We start from the raw sequence: 22,254 nt of genomic DNA, 5'->3' as shown, positions 1-22,254 counted from the left end.
AAGAATTAATAGGTTAGTTATTATAAATATGAATATAGATATTATATAAATGTAGATTTAGATTTAGATATATAATCTATCAATTGCCATATTTATTTGTGAGTGATATATAATTAGTTTATTTGTGAATCATTAAATGATATATAGAGATCTAAGAAAAAAGAAATATATTGGACGACTATATTCATTTGATTACATTTTGTAATACTTATTAATTTTCTAATCCTATTAAAATTCCTTTTTATCTATGTTATTTTTAAAAAATATCTATCCATCTTTCCGATTAATGTTTATATATATAGGTCTTTTACATGCGGTTATTAATTATTATTGTTCAACGGAAAATTAATTCATTAGAAATTTTTATTATCTGATAGGTGAAACTTTTCTTCCATAGAAACACAAATGATGCCTTGCTTTGATACATTCCAAAGTTGATCATATCCTCAATTGCAAAGACTTAAACATCTTATGTATTGCATGATAATTCTAAACTAAAGAGAATATAAAATTAGATAATGGCCGAAAGCAATGAGAACATTATGTCTTGACACCCTTACTATATTCTTCCTCAAAAATAATCTATTTGTATATATGTAAATCCATATAAAATCTACAAAATGAATCACCAAAATAAAAAAATAAAAAGAAAAATAACAATAAATAAACCTTGATATTCTTTCCATGTATCAAGTTACCAAAAAAAATAAAAAGGAAAATAACAATAAATAAACCTTGAAAATAACGTAGTCACACTTTTATGAAAGGGATTTATTTTTTTATTTTTAGTACTTGATTTCTCTTATTAATTTTGTATACGTTTTTATTTTTATTGGGTTTATATATATAATTGTAAAAAAATATCAAAATTACACATAGGATAAATTCTATGTGTCAATTTTTAAAAAGAGCTTTAAGTTAAAAGAGATGGTTTATAATGCTTGGATAACTACTCTTTTATTAGAGTAATAAATAGATAGTATTAAAGATATGAGGATAACATCTATGCACTAACCGCATAAAACATCCCTATAGTTACAAAAATTCTTACAATATACAAAATTGGTCCTTACAAAACAACACAACTGATATAACATCCTTGCAGTTAATATGATTTTCCTTAAATATATTTATATTAAAAATACACATTACAATACATAGCAACCCTTGAACTATCAAACAAATACAAATACAACATTATTTTCAAGTCTAACAATTTTAAAAGTTATGATGATTATATATCATTATGAAATCATGGTAAAGTAAAACATACAATTACAAGAATAAGACTACAAGCGACTTGACATCTATGTACGAAACAACACTAACATGTGATCATAACAAGTCTTCTTCCTTGCCTTACTTTCAAGGACTTGACACCAATCTAATCACCACCTCCTCCCACTTGTATTTTCTTCTTCATCCCAATCTTCTTTAACGTGGCCATACCACTTCCACTTCTCCCTTCCATAATTAATAAGAAAATGATTAGAATAATTTTTAATAATTAATATAAATCCAGCGACTCCAATAATCCCAATCACTATTACCGGCTCTGGCCTTCTTTGTGCGGCATGCTTTTAACACCACCATCGCTGAAAACTCTAATTAAAAGCGGGTTGCGCTCTTCAGTTATTAATAAAGGGGTAGCTATATTAGGGGTGAAAAGTCCGAAGGGTGATCTAACTACGAGCGACGATCCCAACTACTATAGCTTTGCTATGGCCGATATGATGGACTACCGGGCCCCGCTTTTAACTGTTATGGTTCTTTAATCGATATATGGAAATACTAACATAAAGTTTAACTAATGTTATAGATACTTAAGTTGTATGCTAGTACCTCTTGATGATGTACCCACCTAGACCATCAGTACCCAGAAAGACGTTAGACGCAGACTACACGCAGGGTACTACATGCAGACTGTACAGAGCCTTAGCTGAAAGAATAAGCACGCATAAATGTTGTCATATCACTTCCTAAATTAAAGGAAATCTCCACCAGCAATAGAAGATTTGTCATCCTATTTCCTCTTTTCCAAGTCATATTTACACTATAAAAGGATAAGAAAAAAAGGAGAAATCATCATGATTATCATGGGGGAAAACCCTAAACAATCTAAAAACATCATTATGGGGGAAAACCCTAAAGACCAAAAACACACATCCTGAGAAAAACCTAAAACATTCCAAAACACATATCGATCGACGTACAAGGAAGAAAAACTCCTACAACAAGGGAATCGCCACAAAAACACCCCAAATCATATAACCTAATTGGTTGTACAAACACTTCTTAACTATTACTATAACTATTATTAAGATACACCAATACATAACAATGTTTACTAAGGAGTATATTAATAGTAATTATTAACATATATCTTTGTTAATGTTGGGGTATAGTGTTGTTAGAGTATGAAATAGTTAAGTCGTAAGATTTTTTATATCAATGAGTCACCAATTCATTAACATATATACTTTCTTATATTTAAATTCTTAATTTTGTGAGATATAAGAATATGTTTATGCTTCTTAGACCCCTCCTTATAAGGCCGTCGGACGCACGACGGACACAAGACCGGCATCCGACGTTAGTAGCACAGCGGCGTCTAGCCACGACGTGCCAAGAAAGGACAAGGCATCCATTGTGTTGGTGGGGTCCGTTTGTGGCTGTTTATGACATAAAAAATAATAATTTGTTTTGTTCCTCAAATTCAAAAGGCAACGACTAGTTTAGTTTTTTTATTATTATTATTTCATTCCTATTTAACACCTAAACACAACCATTTCAACTCACAACCATTTTTACTTTCACACATTTTCAATCCATTTCATAAAAACACAACAACAAAAACATGTAAAGTTCATCAGCTTCATCATCATCATCATCATCAAGTGACGAGTACAAACCAATACGAATGGTTATTGAGCAGGTGAATACTCTTTTCAACCCTGAGGCTATTGGCGCATGTCATGGCATTGTTCTTGACGAAAAAGAAAAACAGAGTCAAGAAGCTTCAAGTTCAAGAGTGAAGTTAGCAAGAAGGATGATCCATTGAGATCACGTTGGTGCTGCTAAACTTTTGTATGATAATTACTTTGCGCCTGAAGCCACTTACCCACCCGACATATTCCGAAGAAGATTTCGAATGCGTAAGGAGGTGTTTCTTCGTATTGTTAATGATGTACACCACTTTAACGTTGTTCAACCCCTACCTAAGCATTTTGCATTATTCCACAAAGGCGCATCAGATTGTCCGGGTCGTCCCGGTTTTAATATTTTCCAAATGTGTACTTCTGTCATACGCCAACTAGCGTACAGTTATAAGGCAGACGCCTTAGACGAGTACTTACAAATGACACAAGATACGGGATACTAGTAGGGGTGTAATCGAGCCGAGTCGAGCCGACACAGTACCAAGCTCGAGCTCGACTCGATTGTAAAACTCGAAGCTCGAAACTCGACTAGAGCTCGATCGAGCCTTTATTTTCAAGCTCAAGCTCGAGCTCGTCTTACGTGTCGACACTTTCGAGTTTGACTCGACTCGACTCGATTAAGAAATAAAGTAAGTTTCAAATCAAATTAATTCTATAAGCTCGACAATTTCAAGCTCGACTCGGTAGCATAGTAATTAAGTAAAAATATATAATATTCAAGGGTAAAATTGTAAATAAGTACAAGCTCGATTAAGCTCGCGAGTTTTTCGAGCAGGCTATATTGAGGCTCTAGCTCGACTCGAAAGTCTACTCGAGTAGCTCGAGCTCAAGCTCGGCTCGACCCAGACCGAGTCGACTTCGAGTAATTTCCAAGTCGAATTCGGGTAGCTCGCGAACTGTATCTACTCGTTTACACCCGTAGATACTAGTGTTTAGATCACTTCTGTCGATGTGTTATACAAATGTATCGTGACGAGTATTTGAGAAAGCCGAATGAAGAAGATATCCGATGGCTCACAGCTAAACATGCTGAGGTGCATGGTTTTCCGGGCATGCTTGGTAGCATTGATTGCATGCATTGGGGATGGAGAAACTGCCATGTGGCGTGGCAAGGGCAATACACTCACGGCAAAAAAGGCCACCCAACAATCATGCTCGAAGCAGTTGCTTTGTATGACTTATGGATTTGGCATGCTTACTTTGGCCGTGCAGGTTTGAACAACGATATCAACGTTCTCAACGAATCAGATTTATTTGATGATTTGCTCTAAGACAGGACTCCAAGATTAGAGTATATTGTTAACGGCCAACAATTTAGAAATGGATACTACTTAACTGACGATATTTATCCCGAGTGGGTCACTCTTGTAAAGTCTTTCAAGTGCCTGATGCAACCACAAACCACAAAGTTCAAGAGATACCAAGAAGCTGCAAAAAGGACGTGGAGAGAGCATTCAGGGTGCTTCAAGGTCGTTGGGAGATTATTTAACAAATACGCGCCCATATAGCATGAACAAGATAAAACATATCATGTTAACTTGTGTGATTCTATACAACATGATTGTTGAAGATAGTGGACGTGCAATCACTGTGTTTGAAGAATAGTTGACACAAACGACGCAACTCCCACCTCGTACATAGACTGAAAGGGTTTCAACACAGCTTTGGATATACGAGGAGTTATGCAATAGAATGGTGCACCATGAATTGCGGAATGCTTGAATTTTTAATAAAATGTAATGTTTTTAATTTTCAATAAATGTAACGTTTGAATTTTTAATAAAAGATGTTGTTTATATAATTTTTTAAAAATGAAAAAGGAAATAATTAAATAATGGAAGAATAGGTAAAGAATATAGAGTTATAAGGAGGGGGTGTTCTTGGGGTGTTTTAGGAGAAAGACTAGCTAATGTGGCGAGAAGAATAATGGAATAATAGGGGAAGAAGTAGGGGTTATAAGTCTGTTTGGAATGAGGGGATATTTGCCCTTTTGCCGCTGGAACATTGGCCCGAGGTGTAGCAGAGCCAAAAGATTTTTTGAAGCAGCAGATATCTTCCGCCTCTTTTCTTTGTATATTCCCCAAAAAAGATCTGTTATATATAGATCTGATCATCTGATGGTATTTTTAAAAAAAAGATTTTTTTTAACCTGAACTCCATGGAAACCGGTGAGACTGTGAAAGAGAGAGAGAGAAAGAAAGTGGGAAGGAGATCTGAATATGGATGGATGGATGATACGAGTACTATTTAGTATTATTATTACTTTATTTAGATTTTAAACCTTATACATTCATTTTTTACAAAAACAACCTTCAAATCTTATATTTTATTATTATTATTTTTTTGATATTTGCCTTTTTTTATAGTTTTATTTTTAGTGAAGTAATGTAATTTACTTGTTTTATATTTTATTTATTTTTATTGTAATAGATTATTGTTTTTTAGTTATTATATATATATATATATAGGGGTGAGTTATTGTAGGACCACCTCTTATTTTAGGACCAATTAGGACATGTGTTTTTTGTAACTTACACGCCACCATCATCATCTACTATGATATACAAAACTTTTTTGTAAAAACACTAAGACTTTCAGGCGATGGGCCTACCGGAAAATCATGGTGGTGGTCGGAGATGATCATGATGGTGTGTAAGTTACAAAAAAACACATGTCCTAAAATAAGTGGTCCTAAAACAACTTGCACCATATATATAAATTTATAAAAGTTGTATTAAAAACAAAAAAATTAATAAAATAAAGGGGTGTAACACCCCAATAATTTTAAGATAAATAAATTAACCACTTTTTGTAGTTTTGACATTAAAATAATTTCCTAGTATTTTATTTTTGAATCGGAGGTTAATTTAGTTGGAACTTTAGCGGATAACGAGTAATATACCCATAAAAATTGAGAAAAGGCGTGGCATCAAGGGAGAGATGCCATCCATCCCATTACTTGTGAATCACAATTTCACTAGTCCTTCCATTACCTTCTTCTATCTTCTTATCTTGATTTCTTTCAAATCATACTTCATTTCAATTTAATTCTAGAATCATTCAACAATAACAATAATCTTCCTTTATTCTTCTAAATTGAAAGATTGAAATTGAAAGGGTATGGTGGTAGTGTATGGGCCAATTTCAAGAAGGAAAAAGGGGAGAGGGGGGAGGGGGGGGAATAGAAGTGTGATTTCAATTCTCTTCAAGTTTGTGTATCTTAATCAATCAAATCCTCCCAAAATAATAATAATAATAATCACTACAATTAATTAGTTATATAGTAAATTGAGAATTTGAGTGTGGGTGTATGTGTGGGTCTTGAACCACATCAAGAAAAAGGGGAGAAAAGATTTTGATTTTAGTTGTTCAATTTCATTATAGTAGATTACTTCACCAAGGTAATAATTCTTCTAACTTAGTTTTAATTATTTTTGGTTTTAAGAATTAGGGTTCTTAAGATGGGAAGGATTAGGGATTTTGAGAAATGACCATTTTTGCTTTAAAATCCTCTATGGTTGGTCATTTTAGGGTTCATGCAACTATTAATTTTGGGGTTTTTGGGTTGGATGATATTTTGGTCATTAAATTCCCCAAATTCTATTTGTATATTGATATAAGATTATACTATTACATGAATGGGATGAATTAAGTTGTTAGTGACCATTATGGTCAAAATGAGAATTTAATAATGTTGGAACAATGAGATGAAATGGCCACATGATGATGGTAAAAAGAGATTTTTAGTAAGTTGATGATTATGAAAGATAGAAATTTTGTTTTTTTGAGAATTGGAAATGAGTCAACTCAAAGAGAATAAGTTGGATATAGTCAGGAATGCTAGTGAATCGATAGTTTGGCTAAGTGAGTTAGCCAAGATTGTGAATAAAGTCTTATGTGCATATTGTGTTGATTTGTTATGTTGAAAGCTTTGCATTTGTTGTGGCAATCTTGATTATTGTTAGTCATGGAGGAGGTGAGTAAATTTGAATACTCTTATATGTGTGTTGGGTCGATTACCATATGATTGTGGATTCCGTGTGTGGTAATCGATTTGGCGTTAGGGCCTAATTTTGAGGCCGGGGCCTAAGAACCCCATAGTTGTATTGAGATGAGGCCTAAGAACCTCTTTGATTATTGTTTAGCGTATATGGATCCATGTATATGTTTGTTAGCGCAAAAGTGAGTATGCAAGTGATGGTATGACGGTACCATTGGCTACATGCGATAGTCTTTTGAGTTTTTGTCATCCTTCGTATATATATTTGTATGTAAGTTTATTCACTATGCATTCGCTTACGTTTTAGTTGTTTACCCTTTTTATAGGTGGTTCCGAAAGAAAGAACTAATAAAGTTATGGATTGTAGAAATTGCTAGTGATTTTGAAGGTAGCTTGCCATCAAGGAATGGTAATTTGTAGACACCTAGCAATCCCTCCTCATTATGGCTCATGACACTCTTGAATGTTGTGGAAATCTTGTTTTGGTAAATTTCTAGAATTATGGCCATGTTGATAGATGCGGTATCAGGAAAAAATTTCAAATGAGACAAACTTAGAAAACTTATGAAAAATAAATTTAAAAAGGGGCAAAATGTTAAAAAGCTACAGAAAATTTTTAAAATTTTATGAGAAATTTAAAAATGCATGACAAAATTTAAATTTGGAGGGGGGCATTGGACCCCCTTGCCTCCCCTTTAGTACCGCCCCTGCATGTTGGGTCTTATGGTTTTAAGAGTAAGTATGGTCGTTTTGTTTGAATTGTCAACTTGGGTAAACGACCAATTTGATTGTGTTTATGGATGTTGTTTCAAACGGATATTATAACTATGTTTGTGTGTCAAATTATGGTTTGAAACTCAGAAATGTAGTCTATTGAATTTTGGATGAGTTGCAAGTAGGGGTGTTCAAAAAATCCGAATCCGAATCCGCTATCCAAAATATCCGAAAACCCGATCCGAAGTTATCCGAAAATCGGATATCCGAATTTTCGGATTCGGATATCGGATGAAGTTTTTGAAAATTTCGGATATTCGGATAATCCGAAAATCCGAAAATTACATATACATAAATAATGATTTTGGTCTTGGGCTAAGTTACTTTTCCATATGTTGGGTCTTTATCCTAACAATCTAACTGTTGACGACTCACGAGTACTTGGTCTAAACAAAACCCTGATCCTCATTTTATTCCATCAAAGATTCTGACACTTCACTCCACTCCACTGCTTTCCTTGGCAATTCGCACGCCCTCCATTTCATTCCAAGTAAGATCTTTAATTCATGTTATATTTAGTATTGAGTTAGTAATAATATATTTAATCATCTTTTAAATATTACAAATGTCTAACTACCTTTATTTAATCTTCTTTGATTTATGTTTGCAATCAAAAGCTGTCAATTAGCTATATTATTAATAATATTATTGTTCTTCTTTTTCTTGTAGTCGCATTAAAAGCAGTCAAAAATGTGTGCAGCGTAGAGAATTGAAGATTGCTACTTAGGTGTTTTTGTTTAATTAGAAGAACAATGATGGATGTTTTTCTTTAAAAATTTATTTGTTAAAACTAAAAGTAATTTCGGATATTCGGATAATCCGGTATCCGAATCCGAAATTTCGGATTCGGATTTCGGATGGGCAAATCTACTATCCGAATTTTCGGATATCCGAAATTTGTTTCAGTTGAATATCTCTGAAAAATTTGTTTCAACCCCAGCCTTGACTGCGGCGCAGTGGGGGATGAATCCTCCCACTGGGCTCAGTGGAATACCTATGTTTTAGTTAAAAATTTTTTTTTTTTTCTAGTTTCTTTTCATAAACCGAGCCAAGTCCTTTTAAGGGGGTTACCCCAAAAAGTTGTTTCACTCCAAGAAAATGAAGGGACAACTATTTCGGAAAACCTGCATCACATGACGGAAGTCGTCCCTCTGTGGGGAGCCCCAAAGTTGCCCAATTCCTAATAGTTTAAGGAGATACCTTATTTGTTATATCAATAGTGTTATATTTATTGAGGTCAATTTCATATATTCCAAATTTAAACATTAATATTACGTATTTAAGCATTGATATTACGTATTTAATTAAGTATACATTTTGTCACGATAATAACACAAAAACAATTAAACTGTTATTATTACAAACAAACTAAATCAAATGTAAAAATTATAATAATAAATTGTTTCGACTTTCGACGCCCAATTGCCTAAACTAAAGTCGTTTACTCCTCCATCTACTATGGACCACAAACATCAATCTGCAGGTAGTACGTGCGGGCCTTAATTTTATTTTGATAATTAAGATTACTAACTGGCTACTAAAGTATCTGATCATTTATACTTCGTTAAAAAAAAAATTATTATAAATATTGAGTGTATTAAGTGGTTGAATGCATTAAGAATGTATTTATATATTAAGTAAAATATAAGTAATTATTGACGGTTATTTTTGTATATTAAGTCAAAAAAGAAATATGGAATTTGACTGAATAATTAAGTTCTTAACTATTAAATTTATTAATTAAAAAATAAACAAAACCTTAAATCCATTATTCAGTTATTATTTAAATTACCGATCTCACTTCAACCACTTGTACCGAATATCCGTAACCAGATAATGCTCACCCCGAACCTGACTTTAAAATGTTTTGTTGTATTTGGAGTTGTATTTGCATTGTCAGGTAGGCAATTGACTGTCAGCTCCTTTGCCAAATAGATGGTACTCAAATACTCATACACATAGCCTCTACGGTTGTAATTTTTTATGAATATATTAATCTTATTAAATTGATATAGTACTGGTACTTTTTTCTTTCTACTCATTTTTAATACAATTATATTACACATAGTTAAAGTATGTATCAACTTTTATATATATTAAATCAAAAATAGTACATTGAAATCTTTAGCCAACTATCGAATAACATTTAAATCGCAATATACTTTTTCCTGCATCGGTAACAAACAAAATTAATACATGCCATTGGCAATCACAGAGCTTAAAATAGTAATTTGACCATAAAAGCATCCCCTAAGGGTCGATTGGTGACCAAAATAGTGATGAGCATAGTTTTTAAACTTTTACGAGTCATGAGTCGATTCTTATAAGTTGAAGTGAGCCGATGACTCATTAGGTAACTCTTTTTTTCTTTTTTGTCTCTTACGTGTCCTGGTGTGGATTTGGATCGAGTGAGTGTGAGTCGTAAACTAATGATTGTTGTAGTTTGATACTACAATTATATACTATATTATGTTTATGGTTACATTTTTTTGTTTGTTATATATGTATTTTTATTCTTTTTATATAATTTGAGATAAACTGAAAGTTCATGACTCAAAATTCGTGTATGTAATATTTTAATAAATGCATATATTAAGATAATCAATTTATATTTTATTTTTAAAAACGTCACAGGTATATAATTATATAATATTATGTAGCATACAAAAATATATTTGCACCTACGATTTGAGTCACGAGTCAAAAAATCATATTTCAAGTTGAGTCAAAAGTTATGAGTCGATAATTATGGTGATGGGTGGTGGGAGGGTGGTTGGTTGAGGGGATGGTAATGTGGGCGGTGAGAACTGCGAAGTAGATACGACCGCGGTGGTGGATATGTTTGGTTTACTTAATCAATCTTTCTTTTTTTTTTTTTTTATTACTTTTAGAATTACAATTAGAAAACATATGTCTACATTTTTCAACCAACTTTTTTTGACCATTTGGATTCATTGTTTTTACCTATGGTAAAAAATTAATTAATCTTTAAAATAAATTTTACATGTGTCATAATTAATATTATAAATTAAGTTTATAAAACTTGAATATATCTATCACATTCATTTAGTCTCTCCCGTGTTGTCACTTGTTTCATAAATTTCAGGACTTATTTGTTTTATCGCATTGCTAGGATATTATGTTAGTATACATATACATACTAGTTCAATTCTAATATTCATACGTTGACAATTTTTTGGTTTAAAGTTTATAATTTGAACATGTTCGATCTTATGCATTTAGTCTCTTCAGTTGATACTTATGTGGTTATTTATGTAAATTGGAGTATAGGAGATAAGTGTTTCATCAAATATGATTTATGCATGATGTTATATGATCATGCAAGACATTTGATTGATTACATTTATGATAGGTGGTAGATTTTTAAGCAGCAACAACAATAACAATAATAAATCCCTACATAAACGGGGTATGAAAGATATAGGATGTAAACAGTTTTATTCTATTCAAATTAAGGTAAAAAGATAACTTTCATAAAGACTTTCGGCCAAATAAGAAAAAAAACAAATAAATGTAAACGGTAAGTAATTACACCTGTCGATTAAGTATCACAATGTCTACAATAAGTATAAAGTAATTAAAATTAAAAAAACATACCGCATGACACACTTTAGAGTATATCCAACAAAAACATACCATATAAGAATCCTAGTAGGTGCTAAGTTTTTTAAGCAATAAATATTTATTTATATCTTAAATAGTTGATATTTATATTTAACTAGGTCTTTATCCCGCGCGATGCGCGGTAGTTTATACTTGATTTATAATTGAAATGATCTTTATGTATCAAAATTGTTAAAAATAAATATTTGGAATGAATAGGTATTGATGTCTAATGATATTGATAAAATATAGAGACAATATATGGAGATATTAAGGTAAAAAGTAAAAGAAGTAAAACATACAGAAGCATAAAAAGTAACAAAATTTCTATCCTTTTCTCACTTGTTTGGTTGCCACACCCTCTTCATTCCCAATCGTAGATTCTCACTTAATCACCTCAACCTTCGCATACCAACCTCTACCGTTTAGACGCATCACACAATTAAACTGATTAGGGCATATATTGGTCAAAATACGTTCCTAAAGTCTTATTGATGTCATTTATTTAAGTAGCTAGTAAAACAAAATGTCTAGAAAAACATAAAGTTTAACAATGAAGCTAATAAAAGTACAATGAAAAGTAACAAATAAACAATGATTGTGTAGCTAAAAAAAATCATTTTTTTGGTGATATCCTCTACGTTGTGTTCAATAGACCATATAATTATGACTTGCTAGTCCAACTATTCCACATAAACGAAGAAACTAAAAGAACCACAAATCATTCAAAATTAAAGTCAGTAAACTAATCATAAAATACAACTATATTCCATCCTACTTATATACAACTAAACTACAACATTCGCTTATAAGAACAATAAAACTGTACGTATAACAAAAAAAAAATGCGAAGAAAACAAACAATATTCATTGCAGAGCTGTTTCAACCTCAACGTGACAAAAACCATTTTCGTATGTAGTTTTTCTCTATTCGGACCCATTCAACCCGTTACCCAACACGACAAAGTTCTTTTATATCCTCAAACCTAAATATTTTGCAAAGCCATGTTGGCCATTATCTTCAGCCCAATTAGCAACATCATGATCCAAGTCCATTGGTACTATATCACCCTGTTTATGAGCTGCTATTATCTAAATAATCAAATTAATCAATAATTACATAAGCGAAACAATGAAGTAGAACCAAACAGTATAGTGTTAACAATGAGCCAATTACTATCATTAATATCAATGTTCTTTTCTAGATTCTACTCACGATTCATGAGCTAATGATACTTCAATATACTTGAGGTGATCCCCCATGATCATGGTTAGGATCAGAAATAGGTTAACTACAAAGAAAAATAAGGTATGTAATAGCTATGGAACACACATATCCATAATCTCTTTAAGAGATATTTCAAACATAGTAAGATATAGAGGCAATGTTTCACAAAATTTGATGGTGATCGGTTCCTTTACACAGCAGCTAATTCAACCATGATAACAATTAATAATTAATAACTCAATTAATCTTAAATTTACATGTTTTTGTTAAATCAATATGAGAACTTACACAACAGCTAATTCAACCTGATATACTTGTAAAAAACAACAAAAAAATAAATAAATTAAAAACTTACAGATTTCGAGCAAAGAAGAAATATGGAAGGAAAAGATAATTTCAAAGCTCTTGATCGATACATATATAGGATGAACATTGATGTATTTTTTGCGTAAATGATATCATATTCCTAATTATGAAGATTTAAATTCCTATAATATAAGGGTTTATATAATTTCGAAGATTGGATCTTATGAATAAAAGGGATATATATGTAAAGAATATATACGGGATATATATCTATAAATATGTATCTATGTAATTAGAATTATATCTATATATTTTAATTTTAATTTAATTTAATTTATGATGATTATTATTATTGATACATTGAAAAAGAAAATAATTACCAAAGAGACCGATATAATGTCTACAAATGTTGAACTACTTTTTCGCCGTTTTGTTCTTGGTTGACGGTTTGGTTTTTTTTTTTATACCTTTTTCTAATATATAATCAAATTTATCACTTTTTTATAATCAAATATCTTTTATTTTATATTGAGAAAAATGTATGAGAATGACACATAAGTTGTAATCCTACGTGGTAAATTTATAAAATAGGTTTTTTTATAATCAAATAATCAAATATCTTTTATTTATATTGAGAAAAATGTATGAGAATGACACATAAGTTGTAATCCTACGTGGTAAATTTATAAAATAGGTTTGAGTTTTTAGATGCTTTAGAATCATTCGGTTTCTACTGTTTTAATAATTATATAGATGTACATCTTTATCTTATTTTAGTGTATTGGTAGCTGGATAAATTAGTATGGATTTCATAAAATCATACATGCATAATACATAATACATGCATGTACAAGCTTTATTTAAGAAAAAAAAAAAATCAAAGAGGCATAAACCCTAGATGAACGATTTTTCTCAAAACAATTGAAAAAACCTTTGGCTGGCTTTGACTAGGGAAGAAAATAGAATTCCGATGGAATCTGATTGGACGTATCCCCGTCAATAATCTATAATTGTTTTTGTTTGTTTCCTCTATAATAATTTCCCTTTTCCCCTTTTTAAATGGAAAAAAAGTTTCGTGTATTTATCCCTTTACAAAGAAAAAAAAAAGTCTATTGAATATCTTATTTGAAGGTACAGTCTCCAGTCCATTTTTTCCAGAAAAAAGCATGTTCTTTTTTTAGATAGCGCCAGTAGTTTACTTAATTATACCCTAAAACATGAACATTCATTTCTCTACTTAGAAAAAATGAAGTCTTTTTTTTTTTTTTTGTATACTAAAACATCAAGATTTGTAACTCTAAAGAAAGTTACATAATCCAAATTCATGCTTTTTAAGGAAAGTATGTTTTGATCTTTAGTTTGAAAACAAAGGTTCAAACTTTTCCTTTTTTTGCGTTTCTAAATATGTTTAGTTCTTCAAATCTTTTTCCTTCATCTATCCATGGTTTTCCTAGTTCTTCTAGCATGTTTTCTAGTGAAGAAAAAGATGGTGTTTATTTTAGTCAAAATAACCCAATTTTTGTATCTGGAGAATGTTCTACTTTTGATCATGTTAGTACTACTCCACCCATTAAACAAACAGAAGAAAAATCCTCTGAAAATCATCTAAAGCTTTCAGATTCTTTAATTTCGCCGTCTCGAAAGAGAGTTTCGGCTTCGAAGAAAGATCGTCATAGTAAGATCTTTACGGCTCAAGGGCCGCGAGATCGGAGGGTGAGATTGTCAATTGACATTTCAAAAAAGTTTTTTGGTCTTCAAGATTTGTTAGGTTTTGATAAAGCAAGTAAAACCCTCGATTGGCTTTTTACAAAATCCAAAACTGCTATCAAAGATTTGGTTGAAGAAATGAAACATACGTCATCTTCGACTCTTTCGAATCAATGTGAAGAAGTTTTTATGGAAAAAGGAAATCATCATATTGAGAAAAAAGGTAAAAAAAAGAAGCTTGTTGGTAAAAGTAGTGTTAATAATATAAATGGGAGTATTTTAAAAAAGAAGAAAAAAACAGTGGTACAAAAACAGAAACCTGGATTTCATGTCAATCTTGTGGCTAGAAGCCAGTTAAGGGCAGAGGCAAGGGCAAGAGCTAGAGAAAGAACAATTGAAAAGTCGCGGTTTAAAAAGCTTAATATCGACGACAAGAATGTTCTTGGTATCGATCGTAGTAGCTACTTCTATCCGCTTCAATCACAAAGCAATAATCATGAGGAAGGCAAAATCGGGGAATTGTTTGCCGAACAAAAGCTTCCAAAGCCATACTCTTTGCTTTATAACTCAAGGAACAATTATGTGGGCTCAAAAGATTCAAGCTCCAAAATTTTCAGGAGTACTTAATTGATCCATGGATCTAGCTATCCTCAAGAGGTACATCAATTAACATATTCACACATTTTGCTATTAGTTTTATATATATATGTTTATATATGTATGCATTTTAACTACTGTTTAGTATTAGATGTTTTGATGGGCAGGACTAATTATCCATACAAGATATATACAATGCTATTGATCCGACTGCAGCCAGATCCGTTGAAAAGTTCGCTATTGATGATGCGCAATGCGCTACAAGGATGTAAGTCCATAATTGTTGTTAAATTGGTCATAAATTTATCGATAAAATTATGATTTTTATGCCTTTTAGTGAATGTAATGGTTCATGAAATCGATATATACTTTACATATATAAAGCGCTTTTGATAAGTACTTGTATGAGTTCTTTCACTGTTTTGCTTCTTTACCATCGTCTTTTAGACGTTATTGAAGAAAATCGACAATGTCAAAGAGGAATTGAGAAACGAATGGGACTAACTGTCCTAACTAATGTAATGGATTTTGATGTTTTAATTAATTTGTTTATGTACCATTTTGATCATGTCTGATGATTTTGCTTAGAAATTTTCTTTAATTGCTTGAACATTAATTTAAGCCCCTGATGATGGATTTTTGATTCGATTGTACAAAAATCAGATGAATGCGCACAATTAATTTCATATCATCAATGTGTCTATAACATGCATTCTTGAAGACAAGTAAGAACTCCGTAAGCTAACTGCTCCAATATATTAATTAGTACTAGTTGCTATGGTTGTCCTATTTTTTGGTCTCAAGATTTAATACCAAAATCTCAAACCAAGTACACATTCAAGATTCGGAATTTCTGCAGATCATGTTCTTTAAGTTTTTAAATTGCCTATGCATTTTACAGCAAATACTTAAAGATTTAAAGTTTAATAAATAACCTAGTAAACATGAACCTTCTTTTTTTTTTTTATAATATATGTTTATGGAAGAATTTACTATGAACAATATTATATATACTCGTAATTTTCTTTGTGATCCTGGCCAGCAACCGGTATGAACTTCGTATTAAGAATCCGAGGATGATATTTACTCGCTAGCGCCTGCCCATAATCCAATGGTGCTAGCTAGGTAAAATTAAATATAGGAGGTTAATTAGTTTAGAAGTCATATATACCAAATATGGTTAAGGAAAAAAAAAAAACCTGGAACATGAGCACATTTTTCGTTATATGATACATGTTCCTAAGAGGTACGGAGTACACTGTATTTGTCTTAGATATCGCGAAAATTTATATGTAAGTGTCTCAACCGGCAATTACCAAACTTTTGATGCTTCTTTTCTCAAAATTCTTTTGGCTTATGGTTTGATAAGCAATTAATTAAAATCCAATGTTAGGTCTTTAAGATAATAATTTGAAATAAGTAATTAACTTAAACTAGTATATATTATTCTTGTTAGATATGAACATAGAGTATATGAGTAAGTAATCTGCAAGCATACAATAATTACAGTTGCACCCCTTTGAATTTTGAAATGCTTTACTTCATTTGGGTATTAGGTACTGACACTTCAGCTTGATTTTTTTTTTTTTATTAAAATGAGACCAAATGATGTAGACTTCATTCATCATGGTAAATCCAAAATGAGACTGTAAGCTAGCCTGCTTGTTCTAATTTGTCACATATATATTATATATATGGTCCATATTTTTTTAAATATAAAATTATGTATATAGTATCAGATATATAATCTTTTATATAAGGAACTCTTTTATTTTCTTTCTTTTCTAGTTTTCTTAACCAAGTAACTCTAATAGGAAATATGCATAAAAATATACAAACACCAAGAAATGAAACAATATATATACAAACTAAGAACATGCATTTAGTTAATAAAAGATCAACAAAACATTAGATCACTTGCTTGATTAATTATGGTAAAAAGAAAATTAAGCCTATATACATCATTTTTTCTATAGAGACCTTTGATCCACCACCATATATACCGTACCCGAGTTAAAATGGGCTGGCCTTTCACTAAAACAAAGACTCCTATGTTTGAAAAAAAAATAGTAATAAATAGTGGCATTTCAACAAGAAGTATGAGCAGAAAATGCCTTATGAGAGAAAGATAGGTAGAATTGTAGAAGTAGAATGAGCCTATCATGAAAGATATTCGCTGCATATTTTACTGGATTTTAATTTTTTCTACTTCCACAGTGTCCTTATTTCTCATTTCTTCAAAAAATGGATCCACTGCATGTTCATATATTAGGTGGTTAGGTATATCAGTATATCACTGTTATGTGAGGATTCCTAAACTTATTATAGGCACACAAAGAAGAGAAGAAACTCTTGCTATAGGATGTATACGTACATGTGATAATTAAAACTGCCCATTTCAAATATATATAGATTATATTTGATGTCCATGCAGTGCAGTGGTTGGACATATGGCAACAATCTCTTTGTGATGGGTGAGGTGTCAGGATCAAACCTTGAAAGGACAGAGTTTTATCCCTAATTAGTATCGTGCCTTTGGACGGCTAGTCAAAGGGTTTTTTCCTCCTACCGGGTATTAGAGGGTGAGAAGTGTAAAACTAGTTTAAGCTATAGCTTTCGCTGCAATGATTAATCCACACCTTTAAAAAAAAAAATGAACAAAGTAAACAATCGGAGTACTCAATTCCTATTAACTATTACCACAAGCTATGTTATCATATCAAACACTATATATTAGGGAAAATAATATTCGCACCACGATGTTTGATGGATGTACCATAATATACAAGTTTTACAGCTAACTGTACAAATCATTATTACACACTTGTGGTAAAATGAGTCGTACTAATAACTAATTCGTAAATCTTGCAAATAAGTTACAAGTCATGTGTTCGATTTCTGGCAGTGACATGTTGTTGTTGTCTTTTTTTTTTTTTCTTTTTCTTGGGGGGGGGGGGGGGGTGTTTTCTTGGAGATGTCATTTTAATAGCGCAAGTTTGGTTACGACAATGTAATCTTTGCATAAAATTAACTCGTAAAACCTATAATTTTCTACCAATTTACCCCTTGTGGTTCAACAATTTATAATGTTTAATTAATTGACAAGGAAACATTTTTTACAACAACGATTCGATTCCATAGTAAAAGATTATGTTAGGTAAATTCGAAATAAAGAACTTTTTTGTTGTAATGTAACGATTAATTATCAATTTGCTCAAGCACTCAAAGAACTAAAAGAAATCAAGGATTTAAAGTTTTTTCTTTCTTTCTAGACCAATCTTAAACATGTCTAACCAATTCAACTATTAACACATTGGATTCCACCTTTTTTCTTCGTTTCACTTTCAATATTGTCTCATACGTATCATTTTTGATATATTAAATTATGTGACATAATGAGAGGTGAATGGCCTTTATTTTATTTTATTTTTATTTACCTAGGATATGTTAGATAACAGTGCAGGTTGCGTGATGGAAATACAGAGGAAGTATGGAGGGTGTACATGTGTGTGTGGCTAGGTCTACTAATAAGACTTAAATTTCACCATGAAATTCTCTTGATGTGAGGTGGTGGGTGATACTATACAGGGTACTATGTCCACCCTCGAGCCCACCTCATTATGACAAATATATTCTTTGCCCTTAATTTGGTATTTTCTGGTTTCCAACTTCCCAAAAAGAAATGTGGACTCAAAAGTCAAAGATTTTAGCTTTAGATACAAGTATACAACAACGGCCGTGCAACCCTAAAATTAAATAGGTTGTAGTTTAATTTGAAACATGGGAGTACTTAACTTATTTGTTTACTTGTTCGTCCTACACAAAACATAAATAACTTTTTCTAAAGAGTTGGTATATAGCGCCGTATAGGTAGAGATTTTTGAATTTCATGGTCTTGATGAAATGATATTGAACTACAGTATAATAGTACCCATTTAATGTAGGGTAGTTAATGACTTTCGTTTAACATTCAAATTCTGAAGTAAATCAGATTTAGAAAAATATATGATTAAACTTTTTTACTGTCTTGTTTTTTATATTTAGATTATTTACATTAGATGTTAATTATATAACCTTGTAAATTTGAGACTTTCTAACATACTTAACCTATATTTCTATAAAGATTAGCTCTTATGTTGAAAGTTGCATTGAGAAAATGTCAAAAATACTTTTAATGATCGATTATATTAAACTATCAGTCTTTTATCTTTTAAAATATTTTCATTAACCTTTTACACCAATTACTTTTACATCAATTATCTACACCACTCGATGTCGTCTCTGTCACCAACAGTTGTCCCCTACCAACATACCGTCGTCACTACGAACACCGCCGTAGTACACAGTTACCGTGTTAGTTACTAGTAATGTAATTAATATAGATTTCGAAATATCACAGTTTATTTAAATGCTTGATTGTGGAAGAAATTGGTAAGAAAATCGACATTAAAAATCACGTACAAGTTTCTCGGGTTCTAGTATCTTGTTCTATACATACCACAGACACATATGTGTGATGTACGTATATAAGTTTTTTTTAATAACGTTACATTTTTAAATGTGATTTTTTCACTTACATTATCTTTCTAATGATTTTTAAAAACAATTGAAAATCTAAACTACTAAGTTGTCATGAAACAATAGTTTTTTTCATATCAAAAATCTATTATTGAATTTTATGATAAAAATATAAATATTTTATGCATAATGATTACATACTCAAAACAATTAGAGTTAGTATCACAGTCCACTAATTTAGATCAAAAGCATTTGTGGCTGTTAGCACGTACAGATATAGAACATTCAATATATAGGCAAGACCTTATGTGGGTCTTTTGGCAGCATATCTTCTTTAAATATTAAAAATGGACTACCCTATATATATGATTCACAGAATTGAGTCAAAGTGCATGGTAAATATTATTTGTTTTTTCATAGGTGCCATCATACATATTTGACGAATTTGGCTTCTACTGATGTGACACTATGAAAAGTTTATATACTAGAAGCCCAAAACAATATTATAATGTCATAAGGTTTTGATTTATTAAATATAATACAATGAATGAGTATTGTAAGACGAGTGAAAATGATAGACTGAAAAATCATAGTTTATGTGTCAAACGGTTTATATACTAAATAAAAAAGGTGGTAAATTACAAAGAACCTTTTAATCCCTTTATTGCATTGGTGCTTAAACAACCACCAATGGATACTATCATATGAAGTACACCTGAATTAATGGATACTATCATATGAAATCGATCAAATTCAGTCCATAACGAGGATAAACTAAACACTTGGATAGGTATTACTATATAGAGTCGATTAAATCCAACCAAGAAAGTGATTAATTAACAATCTTGCCTCTAGAGAGAGAAGAAGAAAGGTTTTATCTTCATGTCTTGCAAAACTGAATATCCTTTTCTATTTTAAATAGAATCTGGAGCTAACTTTCTACCTTAGATATGAGTAATATACATCTCAACCTCCCTCATACAATGTCGTGATATTAGACCTAAAATCCAAAAAAAAAAAAAAAAAAAAAAAAAAAAAAAAAAAAAAACTACATTGAGTGTAAAGAAAGAGTTGATTAAATACTATATGATAGACGAGAATAAAACTATCATATCTTTATCACTTATTATCAATCAATTAAAAATCATAGATCACTAAACTACAAAATGCATCTACATAGACGTATATTTATGGAGAAATGATTAGGTTAAAGCATGCAGTATTTATCTTAGATTCTTAGGTAAACATGTGTATTTCAGAGAGAATTATGTAAAATTCAAAGGATGTTATGTATATTTATCAAATATAAAGGTTTAATTTATAACTTTTTTTTTAACATGACAGTACCTAAGATAGGTAAAGTTATAAAGTAAGGATTATTTTCCCTATATTTATAGGATAAAACAGTTCTATATTTTTCTCTCAAAAATAACTATCAATGTTTAAGCTTTATCAAAAGAATATCACAAACCCAAAACAATAAAACCGAAGTTATTCTATGTATGATGTATGATGTTTGGGTATATATACTCATTGAGTATTCATTTACATGTTAGTTGTTTACCTCTTTATGATTCGAGACAAAGGAATTCAAGTAAATGTAACATTATTAGGAAAAAAGTATAAACTTCTACCATTAATTATCATTGATGTACAAGTTGTCTTTCAAACATATGTTCAATGATACGACCCATTCATTTTGTGTGTGTATACAAATGTGTTTGATATCGAAGTCCTTGTGTTGGTTATTGGATTTATTGAAGAACTTTGGAGCATTTGGATGTGAATTAATAGACTTAAAATGTCTTTGGGTTGTGTATAAAATTGTCTTTTGGAATTTAGCAGTCATGGGTTAAGAATCATCAAGTCTTTTTGTGATATATTGTATAAGTATAATTTGAGGTGTTAAGAAAAGGTTTTGAAAGTGATGGAAAGTTGGGAGCCAATCGACCATGGATCGCGTTTAGATATCTTCAGGTATTTTTGATGGGCTTTTGTTCGTCTACTTGAAGGCTTAAAGTATAAAAAATTGCTTTAATTTTTTTTTTATATGTAATTTAATAAAACTGATAAACGTCATTAAGCCAATGATCTACTATTGGAGCGGTGACGTATCCATATTTTACCACGAGACGTGTTTCAAAAGTCGACTTGGCTTTTGTAGGATTTTTTTCGTTAATGAAGCAATATGGGTGAGAGCTTGAACACCCAACACCGTCTGCTTTTGCGGCGTATGAGATCGTATTTCACCTAAGGTTATCCAGATAGCCGGACTTTATTCATTGGTCTTCATAAAAATAAGATATAATCTATGGGTGTTACAATAACCACTGGCATCCACCTTCACAGTCACAGATTAGAGGATAAAAAGAAAAGAAAAATGGGAAGAGAAGAAGGAACGGGAGGACATAAGGGGTATGAAACTATGAATATAGTAAAATTTGTGAGACTCCGTTTTATTGTTTCAACCGTTTCAAGTGCATATGGAATGCAAGTTTGTGTTGGTCTATTAAAGAACCAGTTCATCCTAGTCTCATATGAGTACCTTATGACGACGCTAG

The 22,254-nt window shown here is 31.2% G+C and overlaps 2 protein-coding genes across 3 annotated transcripts; both read left to right on the top strand.

Moving 5' to 3' along the window:
* The first annotated feature begins 3,901 nt into the window (after nucleotides 1-3,901).
* Nucleotides 3,902-4,447, top strand: LOC122609788. The gene is made up of 2 exons (XM_043782732.1): nucleotides 3,902-4,151; nucleotides 4,212-4,447. The coding sequence occupies exons 1-2, from the start codon at nucleotides 3,902-3,904 to the stop codon at nucleotides 4,445-4,447; spliced, it is 486 nt and encodes a 161-aa protein (XP_043638667.1).
* Nucleotides 4,448-14,275: 9,828 nt separating this feature from the next.
* Nucleotides 14,276-15,571, top strand: LOC122580267 (transcription factor DICHOTOMA-like). Of its 2 annotated transcripts, none has more exons than XM_043752545.1 (2): nucleotides 14,276-15,235; nucleotides 15,327-15,571. In XM_043752545.1, exon 1 carries the CDS (start codon nucleotides 14,276-14,278, stop codon nucleotides 15,203-15,205), a length of 930 nt encoding a protein of 309 aa, XP_043608480.1. In that variant the 3' UTR covers nucleotides 15,206-15,235; nucleotides 15,327-15,571. The 2 variants fall into 2 exon arrangements, with proteins under 2 accessions (XP_043608480.1, XP_043608479.1); XM_043752544.1 differs by having other exon boundaries at nucleotides 15,321-15,571.
* The last annotated feature ends 6,683 nt before the right edge of the window (nucleotides 15,572-22,254 follow it).

Source organism: Erigeron canadensis, chromosome 8 (genome assembly GCF_010389155.1).
Source record: "Erigeron canadensis isolate Cc75 chromosome 8, C_canadensis_v1, whole genome shotgun sequence".
Lineage (NCBI taxonomy): Eukaryota > Viridiplantae > Streptophyta > Magnoliopsida > Asterales > Asteraceae > Erigeron > Erigeron canadensis.
Note: the sequence above shows the minus strand (reverse complement) of the source record. Positions and strands in the feature narration are given on the sequence as shown.

Excerpts from the sequence above, each read along its gene's own strand:
- LOC122609788 (XM_043782732.1), top strand. The coding sequence starts at position 3,902 with ATGTATCGTGACGAGTATTTGAGAAAGCCGAATGAAGAAGATATCCGA. Across the intron at positions 4,152-4,211 it reads TGCTTACTTTGGCCGTGCAG|ACAGGACTCCAAGATTAGAG; the intron begins GTTTGAACAACG and ends ATTTGCTCTAAG.
- LOC122580267 (XM_043752545.1), top strand. The coding sequence starts at position 14,276 with ATGTTTAGTTCTTCAAATCTTTTTCCTTCATCTATCCATGGTTTTCCT.